This window comes from Python bivittatus, unplaced genomic scaffold (genome assembly GCF_059951505.1).
Source record: "Python bivittatus isolate LINGU-HERP-01145 unplaced genomic scaffold, Pbiv_v1 ctg000980_np1212, whole genome shotgun sequence".
NCBI lineage: Eukaryota > Metazoa > Chordata > Lepidosauria > Squamata > Pythonidae > Python > Python bivittatus.
In genome coordinates, this window is record NW_028277125.1 from 41,429,594 (window position 1) to 41,452,301 (window position 22,708).

The window sequence follows — 22,708 nt, forward strand, 5'->3', positions numbered from 1 at the left end:
TTTGGTTATGGTTGTTGCAGAGATCTAGCTTTAGTTTTTTTCTTCAAAAGGGTTTGTGCCTTAGTCCTATCTCTTTGTTTCTAGTCTTGGCTCTTGCTTAGATTGAGACAGGCTCTACACTGTTACACTCCAAAGTAGAGACTGTTAGAATAGCAGTGGAATGTTTACATTATATAACCCAAACCTATGAATGCTGTACTTGTAGAGGAAGCATCCATGAATTTAATTTCTACAAGGGGAGTCAGTTTGGAATGCTGTGCAGCAAAAAAAATAAGAGAGGGCTTCTTGATTGAGGTCTTAGAGTACTAACAAACACTGAGAAGCCATTGTTCTGTCTTTAATTTAGGGCTGGATAATGAAGGAAACAGAAGTAGTAAAAAAACATATAAGAGGTATAAATGGAAAGCAGTGTCATTTGGATTTCCTATAAAGTTCATGAATGAGGAAGCATGATAAACAAAATATGCCTCCTTTTGGTTTCATAACAAAGATTCTTGCTTGAAATAAGCATTAGGATAGTAGGGAGTACACCTCTGATCTCCTTGTATTCTTACTTGTGGTAATTAGTGCATAAAATAACAGAAGAAGTTAAAATACACATATTTTATTCTTTCCTAATATGTATATATAGAATGTAGTGGCATACCTGAACCCATAGAGCAGAAAGTGGAGATCTCAAATGTCTTCCAGAAACACTCTGAGACTTTATACCCTTGCCCTGCTTCCTTCCCCTTGGATTAGTGGTTTGGTAGTTTTCACTGCACCCAAGCATGGCCCAGTGTGTGACAAAGATAGGGCTCGAACATCCTGCTGTCTTTCTGTCAACTTAAAAGAAAAAAGAGAAAAAATGCCATCTTATAGCACTATCTCCTGGTCTGTAGCGCTGAGGCTCTGGCTCTGGAAAACTCTCATTCTTCCCCCTCTCCTTTATTTATATCACAAGAAATAAATTAAAAAGAATGTAAAAATCCTTTTTTAGCTTTAAGTAACCATATGCTAAACATTCAGTGGTGGGGAAGGTAAAATATAGAGCTGGTCATATAATTGATTGTGACTTTAAAAGATCTCCCATATAAGTGTCTGAACAAATCACAAGTTGATATTGTTCTGCTCATGATTTAGAAGCAACTGTGATCCAAAGAGAGTCCAAGTTACACAAAACACACAGTTACTATGGTTGTATGTAGAAAATAAATATCAGAGACAAAAAATTAAATATAAGCATACTAGTCAAAATAAAAAGCTTACAGTCTTTCTAGCTAAACTTTTTTTTTTTTTTACCTACTCTTTAAAGGTGGTAACTTTCCTGAAACAGATTTTCCTCTGTTTCAGTCTTGTGCTTCCCTTCTGGATCCCTTGAGATTCCAGTTAATTAACTCTGGCTGCTGGGGAGATGAAATTTGTTTTTTTCCCTTTTCAGACTAAGTTCCCAACTTCAGTCTTTGCCTTTTAAAAGAGCAACCTTTTTCTCTATCTAGAGAATCTCTTAACTGTATGCACTCAAATGAGCATCCCTGCCTGTGAAGATGCAGATTCAGAGTCTGGATGTCTGCGCCTATTTGGCAACAAAGGCTGATGAGGAAACTGCAGCATGGTGAAAGCAGACTGGCTTCATTAGGTAACTGAGAAAGAGCAAGACAGCCTTACGCTGCTTTTCTCCTGTGCTCAAGCTGTCTGGAAAGATGCAGTTTTGTTTGCATTTTGGTTCTTTCTTCAGCTTCAGTGAAGATGCTAGGGAGAGTTCTCTCTGGATGAAAGCAGTTATGATGAGCCGATGATTGGTGGATTCCCCAACTTCTTTTCCTTTTCCATCCTGTGCTGTGAAAACAAGGACTAGTTTCCTTGCAGTGGGTAGGTCTTTGAGGATTTGAGTGCTTGCTCTTTAAAGACCTTCCATGTATGACCCTCTTTGTAGTACTATAGTACTACATGTATTTGACAGTTGTGCACATGTACACCTCAGACATCCAGAGGCCTATTGGACGCGAGTCTGGTCCCACATCCAGCAGTGTTGTAGGAAACATGCACCCAGTGATGTTTCAGCAGACTATTATTCAAATGATTCAAGCATCCGGTGGTGTTCTGGACGACCACTAGATATGAAAGAAACATACATGCAGTGGTGCTCTGGAACATTGCTGGGTTCAAAAGACACTCATTGAGTGTGGTGCTCCAGGAGACTGCTGGACAAAAAGACATACATGTTCAGTGGTGTTCCAGGACAATGCTGGACATAAGAGTTATGTGCTCTTGTTTTTATAAATCCATTCATTGTTCTCATGAAAAGTCCTTGATGCAAAATAGAGAAAATTCAGGGAAGGCTATGCTGTGCATGCTTGTGGATAACCATTACTCCATTCTGCTGTTCTTCCTCCAGTCTCCTAGTGGCCATTGTGCACTCTGTATTGCAATACAGCTTAGGCAAAGTTTTCACTATGGTGTTGCTGCTCTTTGGGCATTGTAAAATAGCCTGGTAGCAGGAGGAGTCTGAGTTCATGTCCTACCTCATCTTGGCATCAGGGAAGTCCTTTGTTCTGATGGCCAGCATCTTTCTGCTCTCAGCATACCAAAATATTGCATAGGGGAGGGGCAGGGAAGGGTTCAACCATGCTTTTCCACTCGAGTTGGTGTTTTTCAGACTCCTGGAGGAACATGAGAGGAGACTGCCAGTTGCCCAACATGCTCCATAGTTTCAGTGGATGCAGAGAATGTGCATCCTCTGACAGGTGGCCAGGCTGGACAGGCATCCTAGAATGGAATTATGGAAGACATAATTCCATCTTCTGTAACACCAAATCTCCTAGAGGAGGGGAAATCATGGGCTTGTTTCCTGTGTTTCCAAGATATGCATATGGCATCGTAGGCTACAGCCAGATGGACCATGAGTTTGCTTTCTCAGAGCACTTTTCTGATACAGTGACTTCACATCATTGCCTATGCGTCTTACCAAAAGATTCTCATAATGCATTTGTTTGGCCTTGGACATATCACTGTATTCACTGTTCAGTTTTGTGGTATACTCAAAGAGCTATTCCAGGAATCATGAGGTCTGCAGTTGTTTTCAAACGTTTAGGCACCCTTGTCAAATTGAACATTTCAATGAATTCCTAAGCGAACAGAAGCCAATAAAACATAGTACAATTACATAATACAAAGCTTAAAACAACTTATAAAATTGAACGTTCACTTTCCTTTTACGGGCAGGTATTTATAGATTCAGAAACAGACAATGGAAAATAGCAAGTGCAAAAATCTGGACATTTTTTTAGTCAGTTCTTTGTACCTTCTTTGGTAGGAATAGCAGCTTCCACATATTTCTTGTGGCTAGCTAAGAAACTTTCTGTTTTCAGTTCTGGACTTTTTCTCCTACTCTTCCTAGCATTGAGATCACCCCATGTATTTTCAATATTATTATTATTTATTAAATTTGTATGCTGCCTGACTCCTAATGACTCTGGGTGGTTATCTTCAAGTCTGGGGACTATGACAATCCAAATTGTTTATTGCTATGCCTTATAAGTACATCATGGTCAATTGGAAGGCATGTTTTGAATCATTGGTTTGCTGAAACAGCCAGCCTCTTTTTAGCTTCAATTTTTTTCACCATCTCCAAAAGGTAACTTCCCACATCCCTAATTCTGGGCATAGACTTGGGCACCTTCCACATCACATTACATTGGCTTTGTCTGGTGCCACACCTCAGTGAAGGGCTGCTGCACAGATTGAAGCACTGACAGATTCCTGTGAAGGCAAGTGTCAGCTTCCCAGTGCATGCTGTTACAGTTTCCTAACCAATTATTTCTTTCCATAATGCCAGCATGATCAGTATGAGCTGAAGAAGGCATCTCCCAATTCTGGGCACAGCAATTGAATAGCTTGCATCTTAGGTTGCACTAGCCTTGTGTCCTGCAGCAGCATCATGACACAAGGCTGCTGCACACTGTGAAGCTGGCCCCGCTAATGCAGGCAGGCTCTTAGGAAAGTTGTCAGGAAAACACGTAGATTTGTGGTAAAGCTTTGCTGAACTTGTCATCTGTCCACAATGCAACAATGGAGACTTTTCATTTACACTTAGGCCTTTGGTTATAATATAGATTCAACATCCTATCAAGTTACTTCTGTCTGGTTGTGGCCATTGTACTGTGGTACTTCACCACACAGCTCTGATGGTGGTGCTTCCAAGTGATGGGGCTCCAAAAAAATCAAATCAGAATGCTAGACTGATGCATGATCAAAGCCCCCTCCCCCCTTTTTTACGTGTGTCAGTGCCACTATCCACAAATCATTGTTCGGAATGGAGACAGAGGAATATTTGAAGTAATAAGTGTGATGAAATTAAACATATATTTATTAAAATAGTCTTCTGCTTTTTGACTTCATAATGGAACCATGAAAACATCAAGAACAAATAATAGATCAGATCATATACATGAAGTAAATCCATCATACCCCAATGGAACCAATTCCTGAATAATTGGTATAGGACTGCAGCCTAAGGCTGCTGTCTGGAACATGCCTGAGAATAAATCCAATTGAAGCCAAAGTGGTTTTTTCAGATGACAAAGATTTGCTTTGTATAAAATTACAATAAAAAATTACTGAAGTATTTTCATGTAAAGTGCAGGTAACCAAAATATTTTGGTGTGAAATCATATAAGCATTAAAAAAAATTGGCTTATAGATAAATTCCTCATTGTAAAATGTTTCATAAGAGTTTCCTTGAAGGGAAGACAATACCTGATTCGGTATTTGACTGTCCTAAAATAGGGACAGAAGATGTAGTGGGACATCCTCTATCGCAATAATTTATATAGATGAAGAGACTAGGAATAGGGTACCGGTTGAAGTTGTAAAACATTTTTGTGATAGATGCCTCTGTTCATCTAGGAACACAGATAGCTCCAGGAGTATATGGATTATACTCCATACATATGAACCTGGTCTTTTATGAGAAGAATGCACCTATCAGCTTGGCAACGAAGATAGATTTGGCCATGCAAGCCTCCCTATTTTCTGGATCAAGATTACCCACATTTATTAATTGGAATTGATAGTTCAAGATGTCTGCTGAAGTTCTGGCATTAATGGAAAGGAGAAAGAGGTTTGGCATCCTGCTGAACACTGAGTAAACCTGGCCAGTGTGTGTATGTGTTTAACAAACCATTAATCATGGTTACAGTAAACTGGTTTACTGTGGTGTGCAGCTGCTAAGTTTGGAGAAGTGTACCTCCAAATACTACTCTCACAATGTACTGTGGAGGTACATTATGCTTGATAGTATGGATATTCTATTATCTCATATCCCAAATCATTCAGGCTACATCTTCAGTATTTTGTTTACATTTTTGATATAGATGGTTAGTTTTGAGATCCAAATCTAAAATGAGCTTTTGTATTTACCTGGCAAAGCACCAGAAAAGTTCAGTGCATATTCTTTCCTATCTGATTTAAGAAATGGACAAATACACTCAACTGTAACAAGGAAATAAGTGTTTTCTTGATATGTTACATCTTTCTGGCATATGTGGTATTCTACACAGCTTCTCTGTAGAAACAAGGATAGATTTGTGCATGTACTGCTCCAGAGGATTTGGCAGTGAAATTCATGCAAGTAACATAACATTCCCAGTGATCCTTTCCTGATTTTGTTAGAATTCCAATTATTGCCCCAAATGCTTATTACAAAGGATTGGGTTACTCATCTGCCTATCCATTGCAGCACATTCTCCTAACAAACATAATCTGATGCAGCACCCTAGAATTTTTAAAATAATGTTTAAGGAAAGAGAGACTACCCTGTATCCTCAGGAATACTACTACTACTATTACTACTACTATTATTATTATTTTCCAGAATTCTCATTTTCTTATGTAACATGTAAATCAGTGAAGTAAGCATGCATTCCAGAATGAGACTATATTACAATAATTTTTTTATTTATAAGAATTAAAAAATGTTTTTCAAGAATCTAATTCCAGAAACTAATTTAATAAGCATATGAATATTGCTTCTTTGTTGTGCGTATGCATGAATATTTGCTTGGGTTAGATGACTCAGGACTTGGCACAAAATAGATTCAATATATGCATAATGCTTAGTTGGCTGGGTCCCAAAAAGAGGGATGGATGGATCACGTAGGTTGTAATAAGATTGCACAGCAGGAAAGATGACCTATCTTGTAACATCCAGGGTAAGAAGCCCCATCTTGGCAGTATTTATGTCCAGGTACTTTGACGATAACCTATTTTGGCTTTATTTTCACAGAAGCGTGAATGTGGTAATGATATAATGTTTGAGACTGTTGGAAAAATACTAGAGGTCCTTATTTTAATCTCTCTCTTCCTCTCTTTCCCTTTCTGAGATGCACTACCATTGGTTTTTAAATTTAACTCTAGCAGACAGTGGCATAGGAAAGATCTCTGATTGGATATAGAGTGATGATTAATGGGAAGTTGCAGAAGGCAAAAGGTACATCCATTCATCTGAAGTTAGCAGTAAGCTGCAGTGATGTTATATCCAGGATTGCAGAATTCCAGAGCTCACAGAGCTGTAACTGGAACAGCTTTAAACCTTTTCTTAGCCTGTGTGACAAGAATATCTACAAGGTTATTAATTTTCTCAAAAGAAAGAAGAGCAGTGTAAGATCTATGTGCTATTTAAGCTTTAATCCAGGGGGTGGGCTACTAATTAAGAAGCTGCTGAGAAGTTCTATCCATGTATACTCACATAAAGAAACTAGTTTTCTAGAGCAGCAGGATTAAGTTGCTCAGCATTGACTGAGGTGGTATAAATGAGTTTTCATTCATCTGATCGCTAGTAATTTCACTTTCAAATATATCTACTACAGAATTGTTTAATGAAACTGTTGGCTAATTTCATTGCGACATGACATTACAGACTTTTTTAATATGCAAATTTGCTTTTCAATTTATTGAAATAATGTAATTAGAACCTCCCCCATTTAACACTAGCATAATGTATGAAAAACTTATGGAAAATATAAGCAAGTAATACAAAGACAAGAATTCCAAATAAAGAGCTATAAGATGGCATTTGGAATGAGTTTTAAATAGGACTATCACTTGGCTAAAAATTGTAATAGATTAATTATTTCAGCTCTTCCTTCCTATGTGAAAAATAAGAATGAATGACTCTTTTGGGAAGCCACCTGCTAACCATGGATTTTTCAAGCACCTTTATGCTTGAAAAAGTTAACTGGTAAATAAAAAAATAACTTAATTGATAAAGCTTAGAATCGACGAATTGCTTAATACTGAAATTATTATGATTATTATATTTAACTAGTTTTTCATAATGTCTTCTCTTAAAAATAGTGCTAATAGTAACCAATTCAACCTTTTACCTGTCAAGCTCTTAGCAGTTCTTACAACCAAGAAGCAAGAATCTCTGAATTGTCTTTAACTAGATTTATTGTAAGGGGGAAAAAAATTATGTTACAACAATCTGGGCAACTGGATATGTTACTTTAATACCCAATTTATTTCTAAGTTCATAAAGATGGAGTTTTCTTGATCTTTTTACTAAAAACTTGTTGATTCCTGGAAAGGTAGTTACCTGTTTTCAAGATAAAGGGAGAAAGTGCAGACGTTCTGTGCTTGTACTATTTTGAAAACTGCCATCCTCTTTCCCAGGCTGTGCCCATTACACTAACCCCACTCCACTCCACCCACATTGCCATTGTACACCCAGCACACCAGTGACTCAGGAATCATTGGTGTGCTGCTGATCCACAATATTGGATTGGGACTGCTTATTATCATAGATTCATTTTGGATGATACAAATGCAAGCAAGGCATTGAGTAGAAATACATTTCACTTTCGCAGGGTTTTTCCCCCCTAATTTTTTATTTCTTAGTAGTGTGAGCCCTTCAAGGTAGCCAGGTCACAAAATGGATTCCACAAGAAATACTGGAATTCTGTTTGATACATGGGCTACAGTAAGAGAATATTGAAAGCCTGACAGTGTTTCCCCTTCCCTCCCTCTTATACCAAAGAGACTCAAGGCAGGATCATTTTATGTTTCTTTCTAACATCTTCTTCCCTTCCCGAGCTTGATTCATGTTTTGCTAATGGTCTCCACATATCTTCACCAAAATCATCTCTGTCCTTGTTCTTTACAGCATGTGTACTTTAGTTTCATTAAAGATTAACTCCAAAACCTAATTACTTTCTACTCATATGTGTAACTTATTCTACATATTCTACTACCTTCATCCCAAGTTTTTCCTATTAACCTGTTGCAGTATTTAAAACGTCTTTAAGGAAGCTGCTTGTAACTTTGTGTACCGAATCAAACGATTACAGTTTCTGCTAATATTTGTGACTGCTTCTTTAAGTGCTGCTGAGATAGGTCAGACACTTTAATTTGCTTTCACTTTCAGTTTTAACAGTCTTTAAATATCTTGGGGGATGTCCTGCTCTCCTCTGAGATTCCTTTCTGTGTTGGGCGAGTCACATGACGATATGCCTGACCTCTCTTTCAGACTGTTACTTTAGTACAGTAATTGTTGCTTTTTTGTTGTTGCAAGAAGACTCCCCCTTTTTAAAGGCTGCTCTCAGTGCCTCTGTTTCCTGATCCCCCACGTCTCAGCTTTTGCAGTTTGCTGTCCCATGTCATTTACTTCCCAGGCTTGTGTCTTCCTTCCTTCCTTCCTTCCTTCCTTCCTTCCTTCCTTCCTTCCTTCCTTCCTTCCTTCCTTCCTTCCTTCCTTCCTTCCTTCCTTCCTTCCTTCCTTCCTTCCTTCCTTCCTTCCTTCCTTCCTTCCTTCCTTCCTTCCTTCCTTCCTTCCTTCCTTCCTTCCTTCCTTCCTTCCTTCCTTCCTTCCTTCCTTCCTTCCTTCCTTCCTTCCTTCCTTCCTTCCTTCCTTCCTTCCTTCCTTCCTTCCTTCCTTCCTTCCTTCCTTCCTTCCTTCCTTCCTTCCTTCCTTCCTTCCTTCCTTCCTTCCTTCCTTCCTTCCTTCCTTCCTTCCTTCCTTCCTTCCTTCCTTCCTTCCTTAGTTTTTAGACACAAATGCACATGTCAACAGCTCCAACTCCAAACACCCAAAGCCAGAAGTCTTGGCTTGTGACGGAGCTCTTTTTATCAGCTGTCTGGCAGAAGAGGCAGAGAAAGTACAGGGACTCCTGTTTTTTCCAGAAGGATTGTGAATCTATCTGGCAGGAGAAAAAGTGTATCTTCCGGAAGATCCATCTTGGCTTCTAACCAAGAATATCAGAAGGTGTGGGTATGGAGCAGGGAATTCCTCTTTTTTACCATTTTGCAGTCATACTGCATATAGATGTACATGGGAAGAAAGAGCATCTTCCAAGCTCTTTAATGAAATCCCTCGCATTTGAATTATGATGTATAAGAGCCAGGCCTTCCATTTTTCTTCTGAAATAATTTTTATGTGTTGTGAATTTTGGTTTTCCGCAAGGAACTAAATATTGCCAAGATAATTCCTTGAGCACTACAAAATCAGTCATTGATTGATCTCACCTGATTAAAATGCCAACTGCAAAAATGGAAGATACTCTGAACTAGGGGCAAAGTCCTATAATATATAACCATGAAAGGAACTTCAGTCACTTCCTGACTTCCTCATGGAACAGAAGGATATCTTTTCAGGACAGAGTTCTTCCATGGTTTCACTGCCAGGGTTTTCTACATAATTCTTCTTTCTTAACGTATGATTTCTCTGAAATGGAGAACTGAAACTAAGCTATAACTACTCTTCTAGGGCAGGTAATGTGATTTTGGTCTTTTCTTCACTGAGTCTTGTAGAAGGTATGATTTCAGAAATGGAGAAATTGTTACTTGGAAACCATCGTTATAAATGGCTCCTGCTATCCAGTATTTTATTAATCTGTATTGTAGAGATGCAGCCACTTGCTTTAAGGACAAATACAAGTATTACGTTAAAACTGTTGAAGGTTCTCTAATGCTAAGAGTTAAGACTGAATCCTCTAAATTTTGGGGTTTATTAATTTTTAATACAAACATTTTTTGAATGTGAGTTACATTGCATCTAAGGCTATATGATCAGGTCATGAGCTTCCTTAACACTAAACATATGGGAATTAAATTGAACATTATCACTTTTTTTAAAAAATAACATTTTAACATACATGGGCCTGGAGGAAAAAATATCCCAAGATTCTGGGTCAAGAAAAGATTTTTTTAAAAAAATGGTTCTTGGAGGTTTTCTACTCAGTGTTGATTTATTTGTTAATAGTTATGCTACCAGTTAGGTAGAATAGGAGGTCTTAAGTGTGAAATAATGAGAGAAATTTTTGGATGTATGTCCATATTTTATCCTGTGGCTTCTGAAATGCATTTTTATCATTATATTTTGTCCAAAGGCCTCAAGTAGAAGCCTGTCCCACCCCTGACGTACTGATCTCTCTCTCTCTCTCTCTCTCTCTCTCTCTCTCTCTCTGTAAAAGTTACATTTTACAGAGTTAGACTCTTTAGTACAAATCTTTAGGATAAATACTGAGGATATAAGGTACTACTGTATTTAAACTTTTACACAGCAGCTTTTAAAAATGTTTGCATTTCTGACCCTCAAATTCAGTTGAAGTTATAACTTTGACCACTGTGGTTACAGCACAGTCTTATATCAGAAGTGAAGTGAAGCACAGCACTTTACAATATTCTCAAAAAGTGGTTTCTTCCTTGCTGCAAAGTTACCAAGGTGCTACAGAGGAATGTAAGATCAAAAGAACAACTGTTCCCTGTTGCTTTCATTGTTGTTGCAGAGCTATGATGGTACCAAAAGAGAAAACAACAAAAAAGGAACAGTCTGCATTAGAGTCAAAGGAGATAATGTGGGAAGGGAGGAGTGAAAGCACCCAAGTATGCAAACATCTGGAAAAGCAAAGGAAAAGCACAGGGACTAGTAAGGAGGGAACAGTCTCTAAAAGGAAAGACAGGCATTGGTAGACCAGTCCACACAAGACCTGCCTGCAAAGCTTGCTTTTCCTGTACAGATGGGAAGAGCAAGAAGCAGAGGAACAATCAATTGGCCTTGCAATGACTGTAGTTTGAACTGAGCACCAGCCCTGTCCCATTGCAACCTGAAGGTGGCTTAAGAAACAGGTGGGAGCAGCACAGGAGGCAAGCAGCTTAGGCTGTAGTGCTGAATTGCCTTAAATGTTTTAATAAAGCATGACATCTTTCTCCTTGTCTATTATTATCATTTCTCAAATGGAAGTGAAAGATGAAGACCTGCTGCAAATCATCCAAAGATGTTACAGTTTAGCAAAAAAAGTGAAATGTTGTCTTCCAGTTCCAAGTAGTCTACTCAGTGAACCTCCAAGGCTTAGTGTCAGTAAAGTGTCAAATGCAGTATCTGATTTTTGAATCAAGTTGCTTTTAAAGCAGAGAATAAATCAACTTATTTCAATCTGATCTAATTGCATAACATAATTTAGAATCATGGGTAAATAATTTTGATTTACATAAATTTACTAGGCATTATTTCAGTATCATCTAACACTCTCTTGTCTTTCATAGGAAAAATGCATAATATTGTAGTCTACTATATACTTTATATACAATATAAAGTAAACTTACAACCTACTCATGAATTCCTGATTCTTTTTCATGTTTTTTTGCTGAAATATTTTATCTTTTTATTCTACCCCCCCACCCCCATCCCCTGCTTCCCCCCCCCAAAACAGGCTGCATATATCACCTTCTTAAAGCAAGATGGTTGTTCTTCAACTGGTAAGTCTATACATGTTTGTATTCATGTCATATATATTGAATAACATGCTCTTTGAAATCTAAGCTAGGCCTGACAAAAAACCTATATATTTCTTTATTGTTATTTTACTTAACCAAATGCTGCTTAGGGAAACTATAGGCTGAGATTTAAGTCATACGTATTTAATGAAGGTAGGCCTCCTCCACACAGTGGCTCTCCAGAAGTACTATACAGAGGACTAGAAAAACTTTAAAAAATGAAGACACTGTGGTGTGGCTTGCTGATAGGAAAAAGAATTACCAGAACAATTGATCCACCACAGAAAAAGAACAGTATTCTCCTGCTTGAACCTTTATATGCCTTTAAATTTTTAGAATTTTCACCCATTTGCAAGCTGAATGCTTCTTCCCAGTATTAGTCCATGGTGATATCTTGCTATCCTAGATTAGATTGTTTTTTTCCTTTCAGAGCTAAGTATTTGGGTTTAAAATTGATTTTACTTAGACTGATACTCCCTTTTACAAAAGATATCATTTTAAACACACACATATAATACTCCACTGTTTGCTTATATAAGTGCTTGAGATAGTTTACAACAATAAAACAGAAACAAAAAAAATTACAGTAAAATCATAATAAACACAACAGTCAAAAACTTGATGAAGAAAATGTGTTTTGGCCATTTTCCTAAATACTAGAAGAGAGGGTCCAAGCACATCTTCTTGAGAAGTATGTTTCATTCACTACAGGTAGTCCTCAGTTAACTATTGTTCATTTAACGATGGTTCAAAGTTACAACAGCCTCTGAAAAAGTGCTTTACAACCTGTACTCACACTTACAACCATCACAAACCATCACAAACCATCACACCACCCCCTGCAGTCACGTGATTGTGATTTGTGACCTTTTTTACAACAGTCGTTAGGTGAATCACTGTGGTTGTTAAGCAAATAACCACGGTCATTAAGCAAATGATGAAGTTGTTAAGCTAATTCTGGCAAAAAAATGTCCATTGGAGAAGACTGATTTGTTTAATAAACATATGATTTGCTTAACAATCACAATGATTCACTTAATGACAATCATAAAATGGTCATAAAATTGGTGTGGTGACTTGCCCTACTTAACAACCAATTTTCTGCTCCATATTGTGGTTGTTAAGTGAGAACTATCTGTACCTACCATAGTGATTTCATGTAAATGGTAAACAGCATGGGGAGCAAGATAGAATCTTGTGGGTTCCATTGGTCAGTGGTGAACCTTTTCAACATATTCCAACAGGAAGAACTACAACCACTACAAAACAGTGGCCCCAGGGTCCAACCCCACCAGATGACCCAGAAGGATAATATGGTTGATGGTATCAAAAAACATCAGGAAGTCCAGGAGATCTAGCAGGAATCACATTTCTAGTATAGGTTTAGTTTAATTTAATTTAATTTAATTTAATTTAATTTAATTTAATTTAATTTAGTTGATTTAGGCACAGCCTGACTCCAGAATGTCTCTGGGCAGCTCACAATATTACAAAGAGAAAAAAATATACAGTAGTACAGTTTAAAAAAAACAGCTAGCAAAAACAAATAGGATAGGAACAAAATAGAGAACAAGATGGTAAATCTGGCCAACAACACAAGGAACATATATCAGAAGTAGTCTCAGTATCATAACCTGGATAAAACTCCAAATGAAATAGGTCCAAACAATCTGTTTCATCCAAATACATCTGAAGCTGCAAGACCACCAGTTTCTTGATCGTTTTACCCAAGCATATTTGACATTGGCCTATAATTACAAAAATCTTCCTAGTTAAGAGAGGGCTTTTTTTAGTAAAGGTCTTATATCTGTAAGCTGGCAGTTATCGCCACCCTCAAGCAGGATCACCTCCCTTAACCTACGTTACAATCTGGCAGATTTAATCAGTCAGGAGGGGCAAGAGTCAAGCAAGCAGATAGGGACTCTTGTCTTTCCACATATATTGTCTCTGATTGCCAAAGTTACACTGCAATAATTGTAACATTGCAAAATTGGTGAGAATTGCTCATGGTGAGGCTTTGGCTGCTCTTCTTTAACATCTTGATGAAAGAGATGTCACATAGTACCGAAAAGCATTACTGGCATGAACTGGGCAGATGCAAGAGACGCAGAAAAGTAAGTTCTCTCAATACATCCAGCGCCATGGACCAGGATTTAAGATGAGCCTTAAAAATGACTCAGTGCCTGCTTAAGCATAAAGGCTGCTCTAATAAAGGAGCAGGTGTGGGTGTTGGAGAAGAAGGATGAGGAAGTTGACAGATGCCGGAAGACAACACTGGGAAACCTGCAGGGAAAGCACCTGCTGGATTACCCTTATCAGGCCTGTATAAACAAACTCCCCACCCTACTATGCTGCCTGGTTTTGACGGAATTCATTGCCCAGGCAGAGAAGAGTGCTGGTTCCTCAATCTGGAAAGTCTTCCTCAGAGGGAAGGAAGAGGGCAGAGACTACACAAGTAAGGGGTTGCTTATACACACCCACAACTGAAGTTGGAAGGCTTACCAAGACTGTTGGTGCTAGAGTAGGAGAAGACACCTCAAACAGCTTCTGCCAGAACAGGTTACCTCTTTGGTTAGGCACTTTATTTTGAATATTACTTTGAATTCTTAGTTTGAACTGCTTAGGCTCCAAAGAGTCTGTTTTCAAACCCAGCCCCTGAATATTCAATGGACTGGGGAGAATAAACTTCAGCAAGTTCTCTACACCATTGGAGACTCAAGTGTTTGCCTTCTGTTACTCTCTAGTCCAGTGTTTTTTGTCAACCTTGGTAGCTTTCATATGTGTGGACTTCAGCTCCCAGAATTCCCCAGCAACCATCGCTCTAGTCACTTCCTCACCTCTCCGTGTACAAGAATCCCTGCGACAGCATTGTCACTCTTTGGAATACTAACATAAACTTTTATTACTAAATAACTTTTGAAGGTGCTGCAAAATTCTACTGATAAAAGCTATTCACATTTAATTGTGCATTAGTAGAACTATTCTGTTTAATGTTTTTGTGGATTATGTATGATTTACATATGAGACTGCTACTGATGTTTCATTTTGATTGAAAGCTACTGTGAATCTGTTGGATTTGGCAGCGTATAAAGCAAATAAATAGGTAAGTTAGAGCGAGGAAAATTGTAGGATCTTTTATGAATCATTGTTTCTTCTAGGGTGACCATGTATGGCTGGAATCCCTTTCAGGCAAGGAGTTTAATGTGCCCATTGGGGCAGTTGTCAAGATATCTAACTTGGGACGATTCTTGCTGGAGGATGATGAAGGCAAGGTAGGATATTTAACACTTTAGTCTATATCCAATTGTTGTATACAGAACTGAAGAGCTGGAGGAATGTGTAACTTTTTTAAGGCTCAAGGTCACACTTGAAGTTTTAGTGGGGGGTTTTGTGCTCAGTTCCAAAAAGTGAGTAGGGATCCAGTTAAAATGTAAATGTGATATTTGAACTTGTATTTCAATTAATGTAATGCAAATTACTTAAATGTGATTAATAGGAGTACTTCCCATGTCTTTAATAATTTTCCTCTTCTATTATTTTAAAAATTACAGTTTGACAGCAGCTTTGGGAGGTGTTTGGAGCATCATTCACATTTGACCCTTATGCATCCCAGAGCTAGAAATAAGTTTGAATTCAGCTGTAGAGCCAAATCTTTGGATTTGACAAAGCTCTGGGATTCATGACCAAAATGAAATGGGTGTTATGCAGTGTAATGGGGCAAACCAGAACCCTGTATCATGCTTTTAACTGCAATATTTTCAGATAAGCATCCTAACGCTATCTATTGCCTGAGTCTAATTTGTCTTAAGAGCTATTTTCATGAGCAAACTAAGCTATTATTTGAAATCCAGACCGTTAAATGCACTTGTCTTTAAGGAGCACTGGATCACAGCTCAAAACATTGGCACAGTGCGACCCATGCACGCTGCCTCCATCCAAGGAGTGGAAGATATGATACATCTTGGAGAGATGAATGAAGCTGGCATGGTACACAACCTTCTTATCCGCTATAAAGAGAACAAAATCTATGTAAGACTTATTCTTTAATAATAATATGTAATCAAGTCCAGATTCTGAAGCCCTGTTTTTTAAATTCTTTCTAATGAGAGAATGATATATTTTCTATTGCTAGGAAACAAAATCACCTACAGAGAAAAGGCTTTCAAAAACAAGCAAAACTTCTACAGACTAATTTGTTTGCAAATATCTTCAGAATATGCACTTTGCAAATGTGATGTATTCTAAGTCCCTTCTAACACTTTATTCAAATCCACTTTACATCAATAATAAAAATGTAACATTTATAATGACATTGCTATATAATAAAAGCATGTACATTAATTACTTAAAACATAATCACATTTCCATTACTTTAAAAATATTGAATATTCTGAAGAAGTGTTATATACTTTATATTTAGTCATTCTACTTTCTACAGTTTCTACTTTTCCTAGTAAAGTCACCTATAATTTCATGTATTTCATAAAGAGCATAAGATGATAAGAATGTTGTTTCATATTGTGAGGATTCATATTAGTAATTTATTTTGAGATTGATGTTGATATTTCATTTGAAAACTCATCACTAATTTATTCTGAGATTCATGTATTCACTAGCATAACTTTTTAGACCTACACAGGCTCTATCCTGGTAGCCATCAATCCATATCAAGTGCTGCCACTATATAACACAGAACAAATTCAGCTCTATTGCAACAAGAGGATTGGGGAACTGCCTCCTCATATCTTTGCCATTGCTGATAATTGTTATTTCAACATGATGAAGAATAAGAAAGATCAGTGCTCTGTCATTAGGTAAGGGGAAAATAATGTGATGGAAAAAATGGGTCAGTAGCATGAAATATTTAAATAACTTGGAGGAAAAGAAATAGAGGAAGAATTAAAGAAATTGAGAACAAGTAAGATAGCATCTTGCTCCCATGGTATAAATAGCCTTTGGCAACCTAATGCTCTCCAAATATATCGGTCTAGAACTTCTAGCCTCACCCAAACCTTACCCAATTTTATTTAGAAGGCATCTTGTTGGGGAAAGCAGGTGTCAGCATGATTCCTCTTATCAGAAAGACCCTGATTCAGGGGCATTCACAACAACAATCACTGGCTTCAACTGGCTTACTGTGACTGGGTGTTCAAAGCCCTGGTCCTTTTATACATGTGTGCAGTGCATGCAACCCATGTTAAGAAGGGGAGGGGCTTTGATCAGCCAGTTGTACCTGCTGTTTCGAAGGGACTGATTGTCTCTGCAGACACCCCTGGCTCTCATCTAATTGTTTGGTTCAGGGGGGTGATACATGTAGCCTATATAAATGTAAAGTTAAAACAGGAACCCTAAAGTGGCAAATAATCAAAACATAAGTAGAGGGGTAATAGAGAAATAGAAATAAGAATTATAGGAAAAGTTTTGCAAGTGTGATGGGAGAAAGTAGGGCTGTGCAGGCTTTCAAAATCTGAAAAGTTACTAGGGAATACCTGGGAGTGCAAGCACAGCACATCTTAAAAGCAGTCGCCTCACACGACTCGTTAAGTAGACACATCTGTTGCCGGACTTGTATGGGAGCCTGAAAAAGATGTGGGTATTTAGCAAAGTTCTGTGATTGGACTCCTGCATATTCCAAAACACTTCTTATTAATTATTTTGGAAACATACAGCTGTAGTAGAAAATAAAACTCTTTTCTTTCTCAAAGATTTAATATTTTTTTTAAAAAGTGGGGTGGGAGAGAATAAATAACTCTGTTTGAATAATACTTCTGATAATTGATTTAACCAGATTTACAAAATTTATTTCAGTGGAGAGTCTGGAGCTGGGAAGACTGAAAGCACAAAATTAATGTTACAGTTCTTAGCTGTTATTAGTGGTCAACATTCCTGGATTGAGCAACAGATTCTGGAGGCCAATCCCATTTTGGAAGGTAGGCTACACTGTGCAAGGCAAAATATTAAGAACTTTGCTTTACATCCTTTTAAAAAACTCTCTTGCTCTTATAGCACATTGCACTTTCCTAACAGCAGTGTTAGAAAGATGACCTTGGCTTTAGTCCCTAGTTTGAAATCCAGTTGTGTAAGGGCACTCCATGCAAGGATTTTTTGCCAGTTTGAACCAACTCCAGACATCAGCAGTGTTGGAGGATTGAGTTGATGTATTTCCAAGTTGAAAGTGTTGCAGAACTGTGGTTTGGTTTGGTTTGATTTTGAGACACTGTGACTCCGTTTCTCCATCATCTCAGTCTTCTAGTTTTTGAGCCAGGTTAAGAAAAAAGCAGCCCAAACAAAAGGAGGGGGCATGAAACTCAATTTCAGACAGTTTCATTGCCAGGCTATAGTTGTTTTTTCCCTTTTGTGTGAAACAAGGATGAGATTATTTTTGTTGCTGCCAAATTTAGAACATTTTGGGGCAGGGTGGGGATTTTCCCTCCTTTACAGCATTTCAGGTCAGAAGTTGTCACCATCATGGATTGCTTTGAAAATACTTTTGAGCCACCCCATCCCAGAAATCATCTCTTACCCCAGCATGTGCCCTTTGTACATTCCTGCTGTGGATCCAGGCTTTCTCTATCTATCCCATCCCCCTTTCAGCCAGGAATCAATCCTCCTCTGTTCCTCCTAGCGTTACAGCCACATCAGGCAAGGATTCAGTGCTCCTCAGCCAGGGTTCCTGTACTATTCTAGCTGTCCCTCTCTGCCTACCATCCCTCTCTCACATCCAGCTTTCCTCCCTTCTGTAAGAGTAGCAGTATTAAAACCACTGCTAATAATAATACTAACATAGCTTGGGAAGCATGGAGAATATTATATGTGTATATATTTGTCAGCCCCACTAGGTAGACCAGACCAAGAAATCAGATCTGCACAAAGGCTAAAACTGCTTTTATTGAAATTGGCTATAAAAACAGAATTGCAAGTCTGATTGTGCTTTACTCCTCCCTCCCCCCACCTTCTTCTACTCCAGTGAATTAGAGAGGTATTTGCCTGAGTTGCTTCCAAATGTTATCTCATTGTTCTGGTCTTAAAAAATGTTTTACCCCTTTTGCCTAGGACTAGGTGATGGTTCTTGCATATTTCCATCAAGGCCATCTTCCTGAGTTCTGTATGATTATGCCTGTATCTGTGTATATGTTTAATTTCTTTACTTGATGATTCCTCCCACTTTTTGTACATGTTCCCATGTGGCCCTCAGCCCAATAGAAATTTTGCCCCTCTGGTTTAGCAGAAATATTTTACAACTTGTTTGAACATTTCATGTTGATGAGGGTATTTTTTAGTACCAAAGCGGAAAGCCAACAGCAGTTCTGCTTACAGCAAAAAATCAGTGGTTTGTTGTGCTAGCAGTACTTTTATCTGGAAGAACTCTTAGTGTTTTAAATTATTTCAGACAGGTGTAGTAAATATCACTTGCATGTCAGACTACTGGCTTAGACTCACAATCCACATCCCTATGACTGAGAGATGGCTCTTGGATCCATCCACAGAGTTGGACTACCTCAGTCCCTCCTACTAGAGATAGTTCTGTCTTTTTAAAAACAAATGGAAATACCCATGGAGAGAGGCTTGGCAAAGGAATAGGACTTCAATCGTCCTCCACAGTTTCTAATGAAGTCCATAAAATTGAAGCAGAAGACCATTTGTTTCAGGTATATAGAAATACACATGTGCAGCCAGGAATTTGTACTAGGATTTTATTTCTTTTTTTCTGTGTTGCACTAAGTCTTGTTTTCTTGATATCTGTGTACGAATTATGGAACTGGGCTTTAATTTCAGCCTTCATTCATATTTCAGGCTATATTCATGAAGATACAAATTTTCCTTTAGAATCTTTCTATGATTTGAATCCCTTGGAGATTCCTTCCTTCCTTCCTTCCTTCCTTCCTTCCTTCCTTCCTTCCTTCCTTCCTTCCTTCCTTCCTTCCTTCCTTCCTTCCTTCCTTCCTTCCTTCCTTCCTTCCCAAGCTGCCATATGATTGTGATCTGGGAAGCTCTGTGGTTATCTTCTTTCATACTATAGAAAATAACTGCTGTTTAATTTTTAAAGTTGAAAAGGGGTTATATTTTTCTTTTTTAAAAAAGTTTGGTTCTGTTTATCTCCTGTTAAATTGGTTTTATCTCCAAAGAGTTGATGGGAAGGAAGGGCTGAATCCACTAATCACCATGCCACTAAGCTACATAGCCAGGAGGTGATACTATTGAAACTATTTGGACTTTTGCATTTTGACCTTTTCAAAACCAGAAAGGCAACACAAAGTGTTAAATCCCTATATTTTTTGCATACTGGGTTTAGGACATAGACATCAGGTGTGATGTCTCCTGTAAGATATGTGGTGGCAGCAGGAACTATCAAGCTCCTATCCCAAAACAGGAGGTGGGACCAAGGTGTGAGCACTTCAGGGAGAGGAGGTTGGGAACCTCTAGCCTTCTATGTTCTGAGCCTCAGCGTTGTTACAATTAGTTATACCTTTTTGGTTTTGTTTCACAATATTGCCTCATCTACAGCATTTGGCAATGCTAAAACAATTCGGAATGATAACTCAAGCCGCTTTGGGAAGTACATTGACATTCACTTCAACCAAAATGGTGTAATAGAAGGAGCTCGAATAGAACAGTTCCTTCTGGAGAAGTCTCGAGTCTGTCGCCAGGTAACGATATATATTAAAAAATACTATTTCTTGGTGGCAGCTTTTCTGTTTCTGCTACTAGTTACATCTCTGAACTTTCTACTGTTTTAGGCTCCTGAGGAAAGGAACTATCACATATTTTATTGCATGTTAATGGGGATGAATCTGAAACAGAAAAAAATGTTGAATCTTGGCACTACTTCAGAGTATACCTACCTAACTATGGTAAGGAATCAAAAGCTGGCTATGTGAAAATGGACACTTTCTAAGGTCCTAAACATTACAGCCAAAATTGTGTAACTATGCTCCAATGTATTTTTTTTTAATGTATTTTTAAAATTACTTTGTGATGGGGAAGAAAATAGTTAACAACAGGTAGTCCTCGCTTACCAACTGCTTGTTCAGTAACTGTTTGAAGTTACAACAGTGCTGAAAAAGAGATTTACGACCAGTCCTTGAAGTTGTGGCTGTCACAGCATCCCTGTGGTCATGTGATCACAATTCGGGCACTTGGCAACTGGTACACATTTATGATGGTTGCGGTGTTCCACGGTCACATGATCGCCATTTGCAACCTTCACAGCTGACTTACGACAAGCAGAGTCAATGGGGAAGCTGGCAGAAAGTTACAAGTCACAGTCACTGACATCATGCTTAACGACTGCTGCTGGAACTGATGTTGTAAATCAGTGCAGTCACATGATGCTTCACTTTACAACCCAATTTCAGTCGGTAAGTGAGGACTCCCTGTAATTCTTCATGTGTCATTGTCTATAGATGTTGTATATGTGTGTGTCTGTGTGTACTTAATTACTTTTTCCTCTCACAGCATTTAAAATTAAGTATATTCATTTATTTTAAAGTACCAGATGTAGGGATTTTGAGTTTCTTTATATTATGCATACTGTTGTATTTGAAAGAGATGCCTTACATTATTGATATGCTGACTTACAGGGCAAATGCACTTTCTGTGAAGGCCGTAATGATGCCAAGGAATATGCTCATATATGTTCAGCTATGAAAATTCTCATGTTCTCTGATTCTGAGCAGTGGAACATAAGCAAATTGCTGGCAGCCATTTTGCATCTAGGAAATGTAGAATTTGAAGGTAAGCCTCTGGTGCATGTGTATATTTATCGACACATGGGACACTTTCACACAGCTACTGTTTTCCTTCCCAAACCTTCACAGTTTTACTCGACAATGACCTCACCTTCCTCCTGCGTTAATTGAGTATACCACTGTTTTCTTCGGCTGGCCAGTAGGGAAGCAGAAAGAAGTATCAGCCAGTCGTTTCCCTCATCTTTTTTCTTTTTCTTGGTGCTCTTGTTTTCCTAGTGAGAAAAAACAAGGCTGATAAACCAGCCATTGCGTGTGGGAGCAGCAATGCTGCCCCTCAAATCAATTAGGAAGGACAGGATGATTTCAAGGTGCAATGGTGCTTTGAATTCACAAGACGGGGGGGACGTTCTGAGGAATTGGGATAAGATCCCTAAGCCCTTCCCCTATAACCCTCCCATACTCTAAGGGAGAGCCTTTTTGGTACACTGCCACCATCCATTTTATTCCAAGAAAAAATCCCTGCAGGGGTTTACTTGTGGGGAAGAAAGTGATACATCTCTTCTGACTTCTCCTCAGTAGCTTAGCTGAGCAGGAAGAAACCAAAGCCCTTTCAAAATGAGAGTGCTGATTCAGTAAAGAAAATCAAGCTTTTATTATGTACATCATGGGTAGGGACAAAGGGATAAAGGAAAAGAAATACCCTAAATAGCCAATTTGATATGGTTTCTCTCAGCTGGTTGCTTCCCCAGCCAGGATCACACACAGAAACAAGAGAATCTAACTACCAACAGCTCAGATCATTCCATAAAACAAATAAAAAATCCTGGTCTGCATCTATTTTCACTGTTCCAATTACTACATTTTTCCTGGTTCTCCAATCCTCTTCCAGACTGGGTTTCTTTGCTTACTTGTCTGGAGCCCATCTGGGTAAAGAAGCCCTTCTTTCTATGAAATACAAGAACATGGAGCTGCCCGCCCTCCTTTTAAAAGCTCACCTGTGGAGGGAAATCTTTCAGCTTCCTCATTGGCTTTTTAGCTTTTGGTTTTCCTGGGCTTGAATTGTCTCTGCCCATGACATAGATTGAAAAATTCAATTTGACTGACAGATCAGATTTAGCTTTTTCCTTTAACTCTTTAATATGTGAGCTTCTTGGGTGGGGATTTCTTCCCTTCACTTTAAAAGTAAACAGTGATTGAGAGAAGATAAGAATTTTTTTTGAAAGGATTCCCTGTGTCATAATGTTTGCCATTGTTTAACTAACACCCCT

The 22,708-nt window shown here is 38.3% G+C and overlaps 1 protein-coding gene and 1 long non-coding RNA gene across 3 annotated transcripts in view; one reads left to right on the forward strand and one right to left on the reverse strand.

The window, feature by feature from the left end:
- Positions 1-667: 667 nt before the first annotated feature.
- On the reverse strand, positions 668-21,723 carry LOC148213573 (uncharacterized). Its single transcript, XR_015794424.1, has 4 exons — positions 21,592-21,723; positions 17,241-17,329; positions 15,605-15,758; positions 668-825 (listed from the first exon to the last, which is right to left on the reverse strand). It is a non-coding gene; the product is annotated as an uncharacterized LOC148213573 (long non-coding RNA).
- MYO7B (myosin VIIB) overlaps positions 9,605-22,708 on the forward strand; it is a 70,197-nt gene continuing 57,093 nt past the window's right edge. Inside the window, exons 1-9 of one of the 2 annotated variants that reach the window (XM_015890415.3) lie at positions 9,605-9,747; positions 11,688-11,733; positions 14,910-15,023; positions 15,628-15,780; positions 16,381-16,565; positions 17,560-17,681; positions 20,257-20,399; positions 20,490-20,603; positions 21,333-21,486. In XM_015890415.3, the coding sequence (XP_015745901.1) occupies positions 11,716-11,733; positions 14,910-15,023; positions 15,628-15,780; positions 16,381-16,565; positions 17,560-17,681; positions 20,257-20,399; positions 20,490-20,603; positions 21,333-21,486 (1,003 nt within the window). In that variant the 5' untranslated portion in view covers positions 9,605-9,747; positions 11,688-11,715. The remainder of the gene's footprint in view (positions 9,748-11,687; positions 11,734-14,909; positions 15,024-15,627; positions 15,781-16,380; positions 16,566-17,559; positions 17,682-20,256; positions 20,400-20,489; positions 20,604-21,332; positions 21,487-22,708) is intronic. The other variant, XM_025175375.2, reaches the window with a different exon arrangement.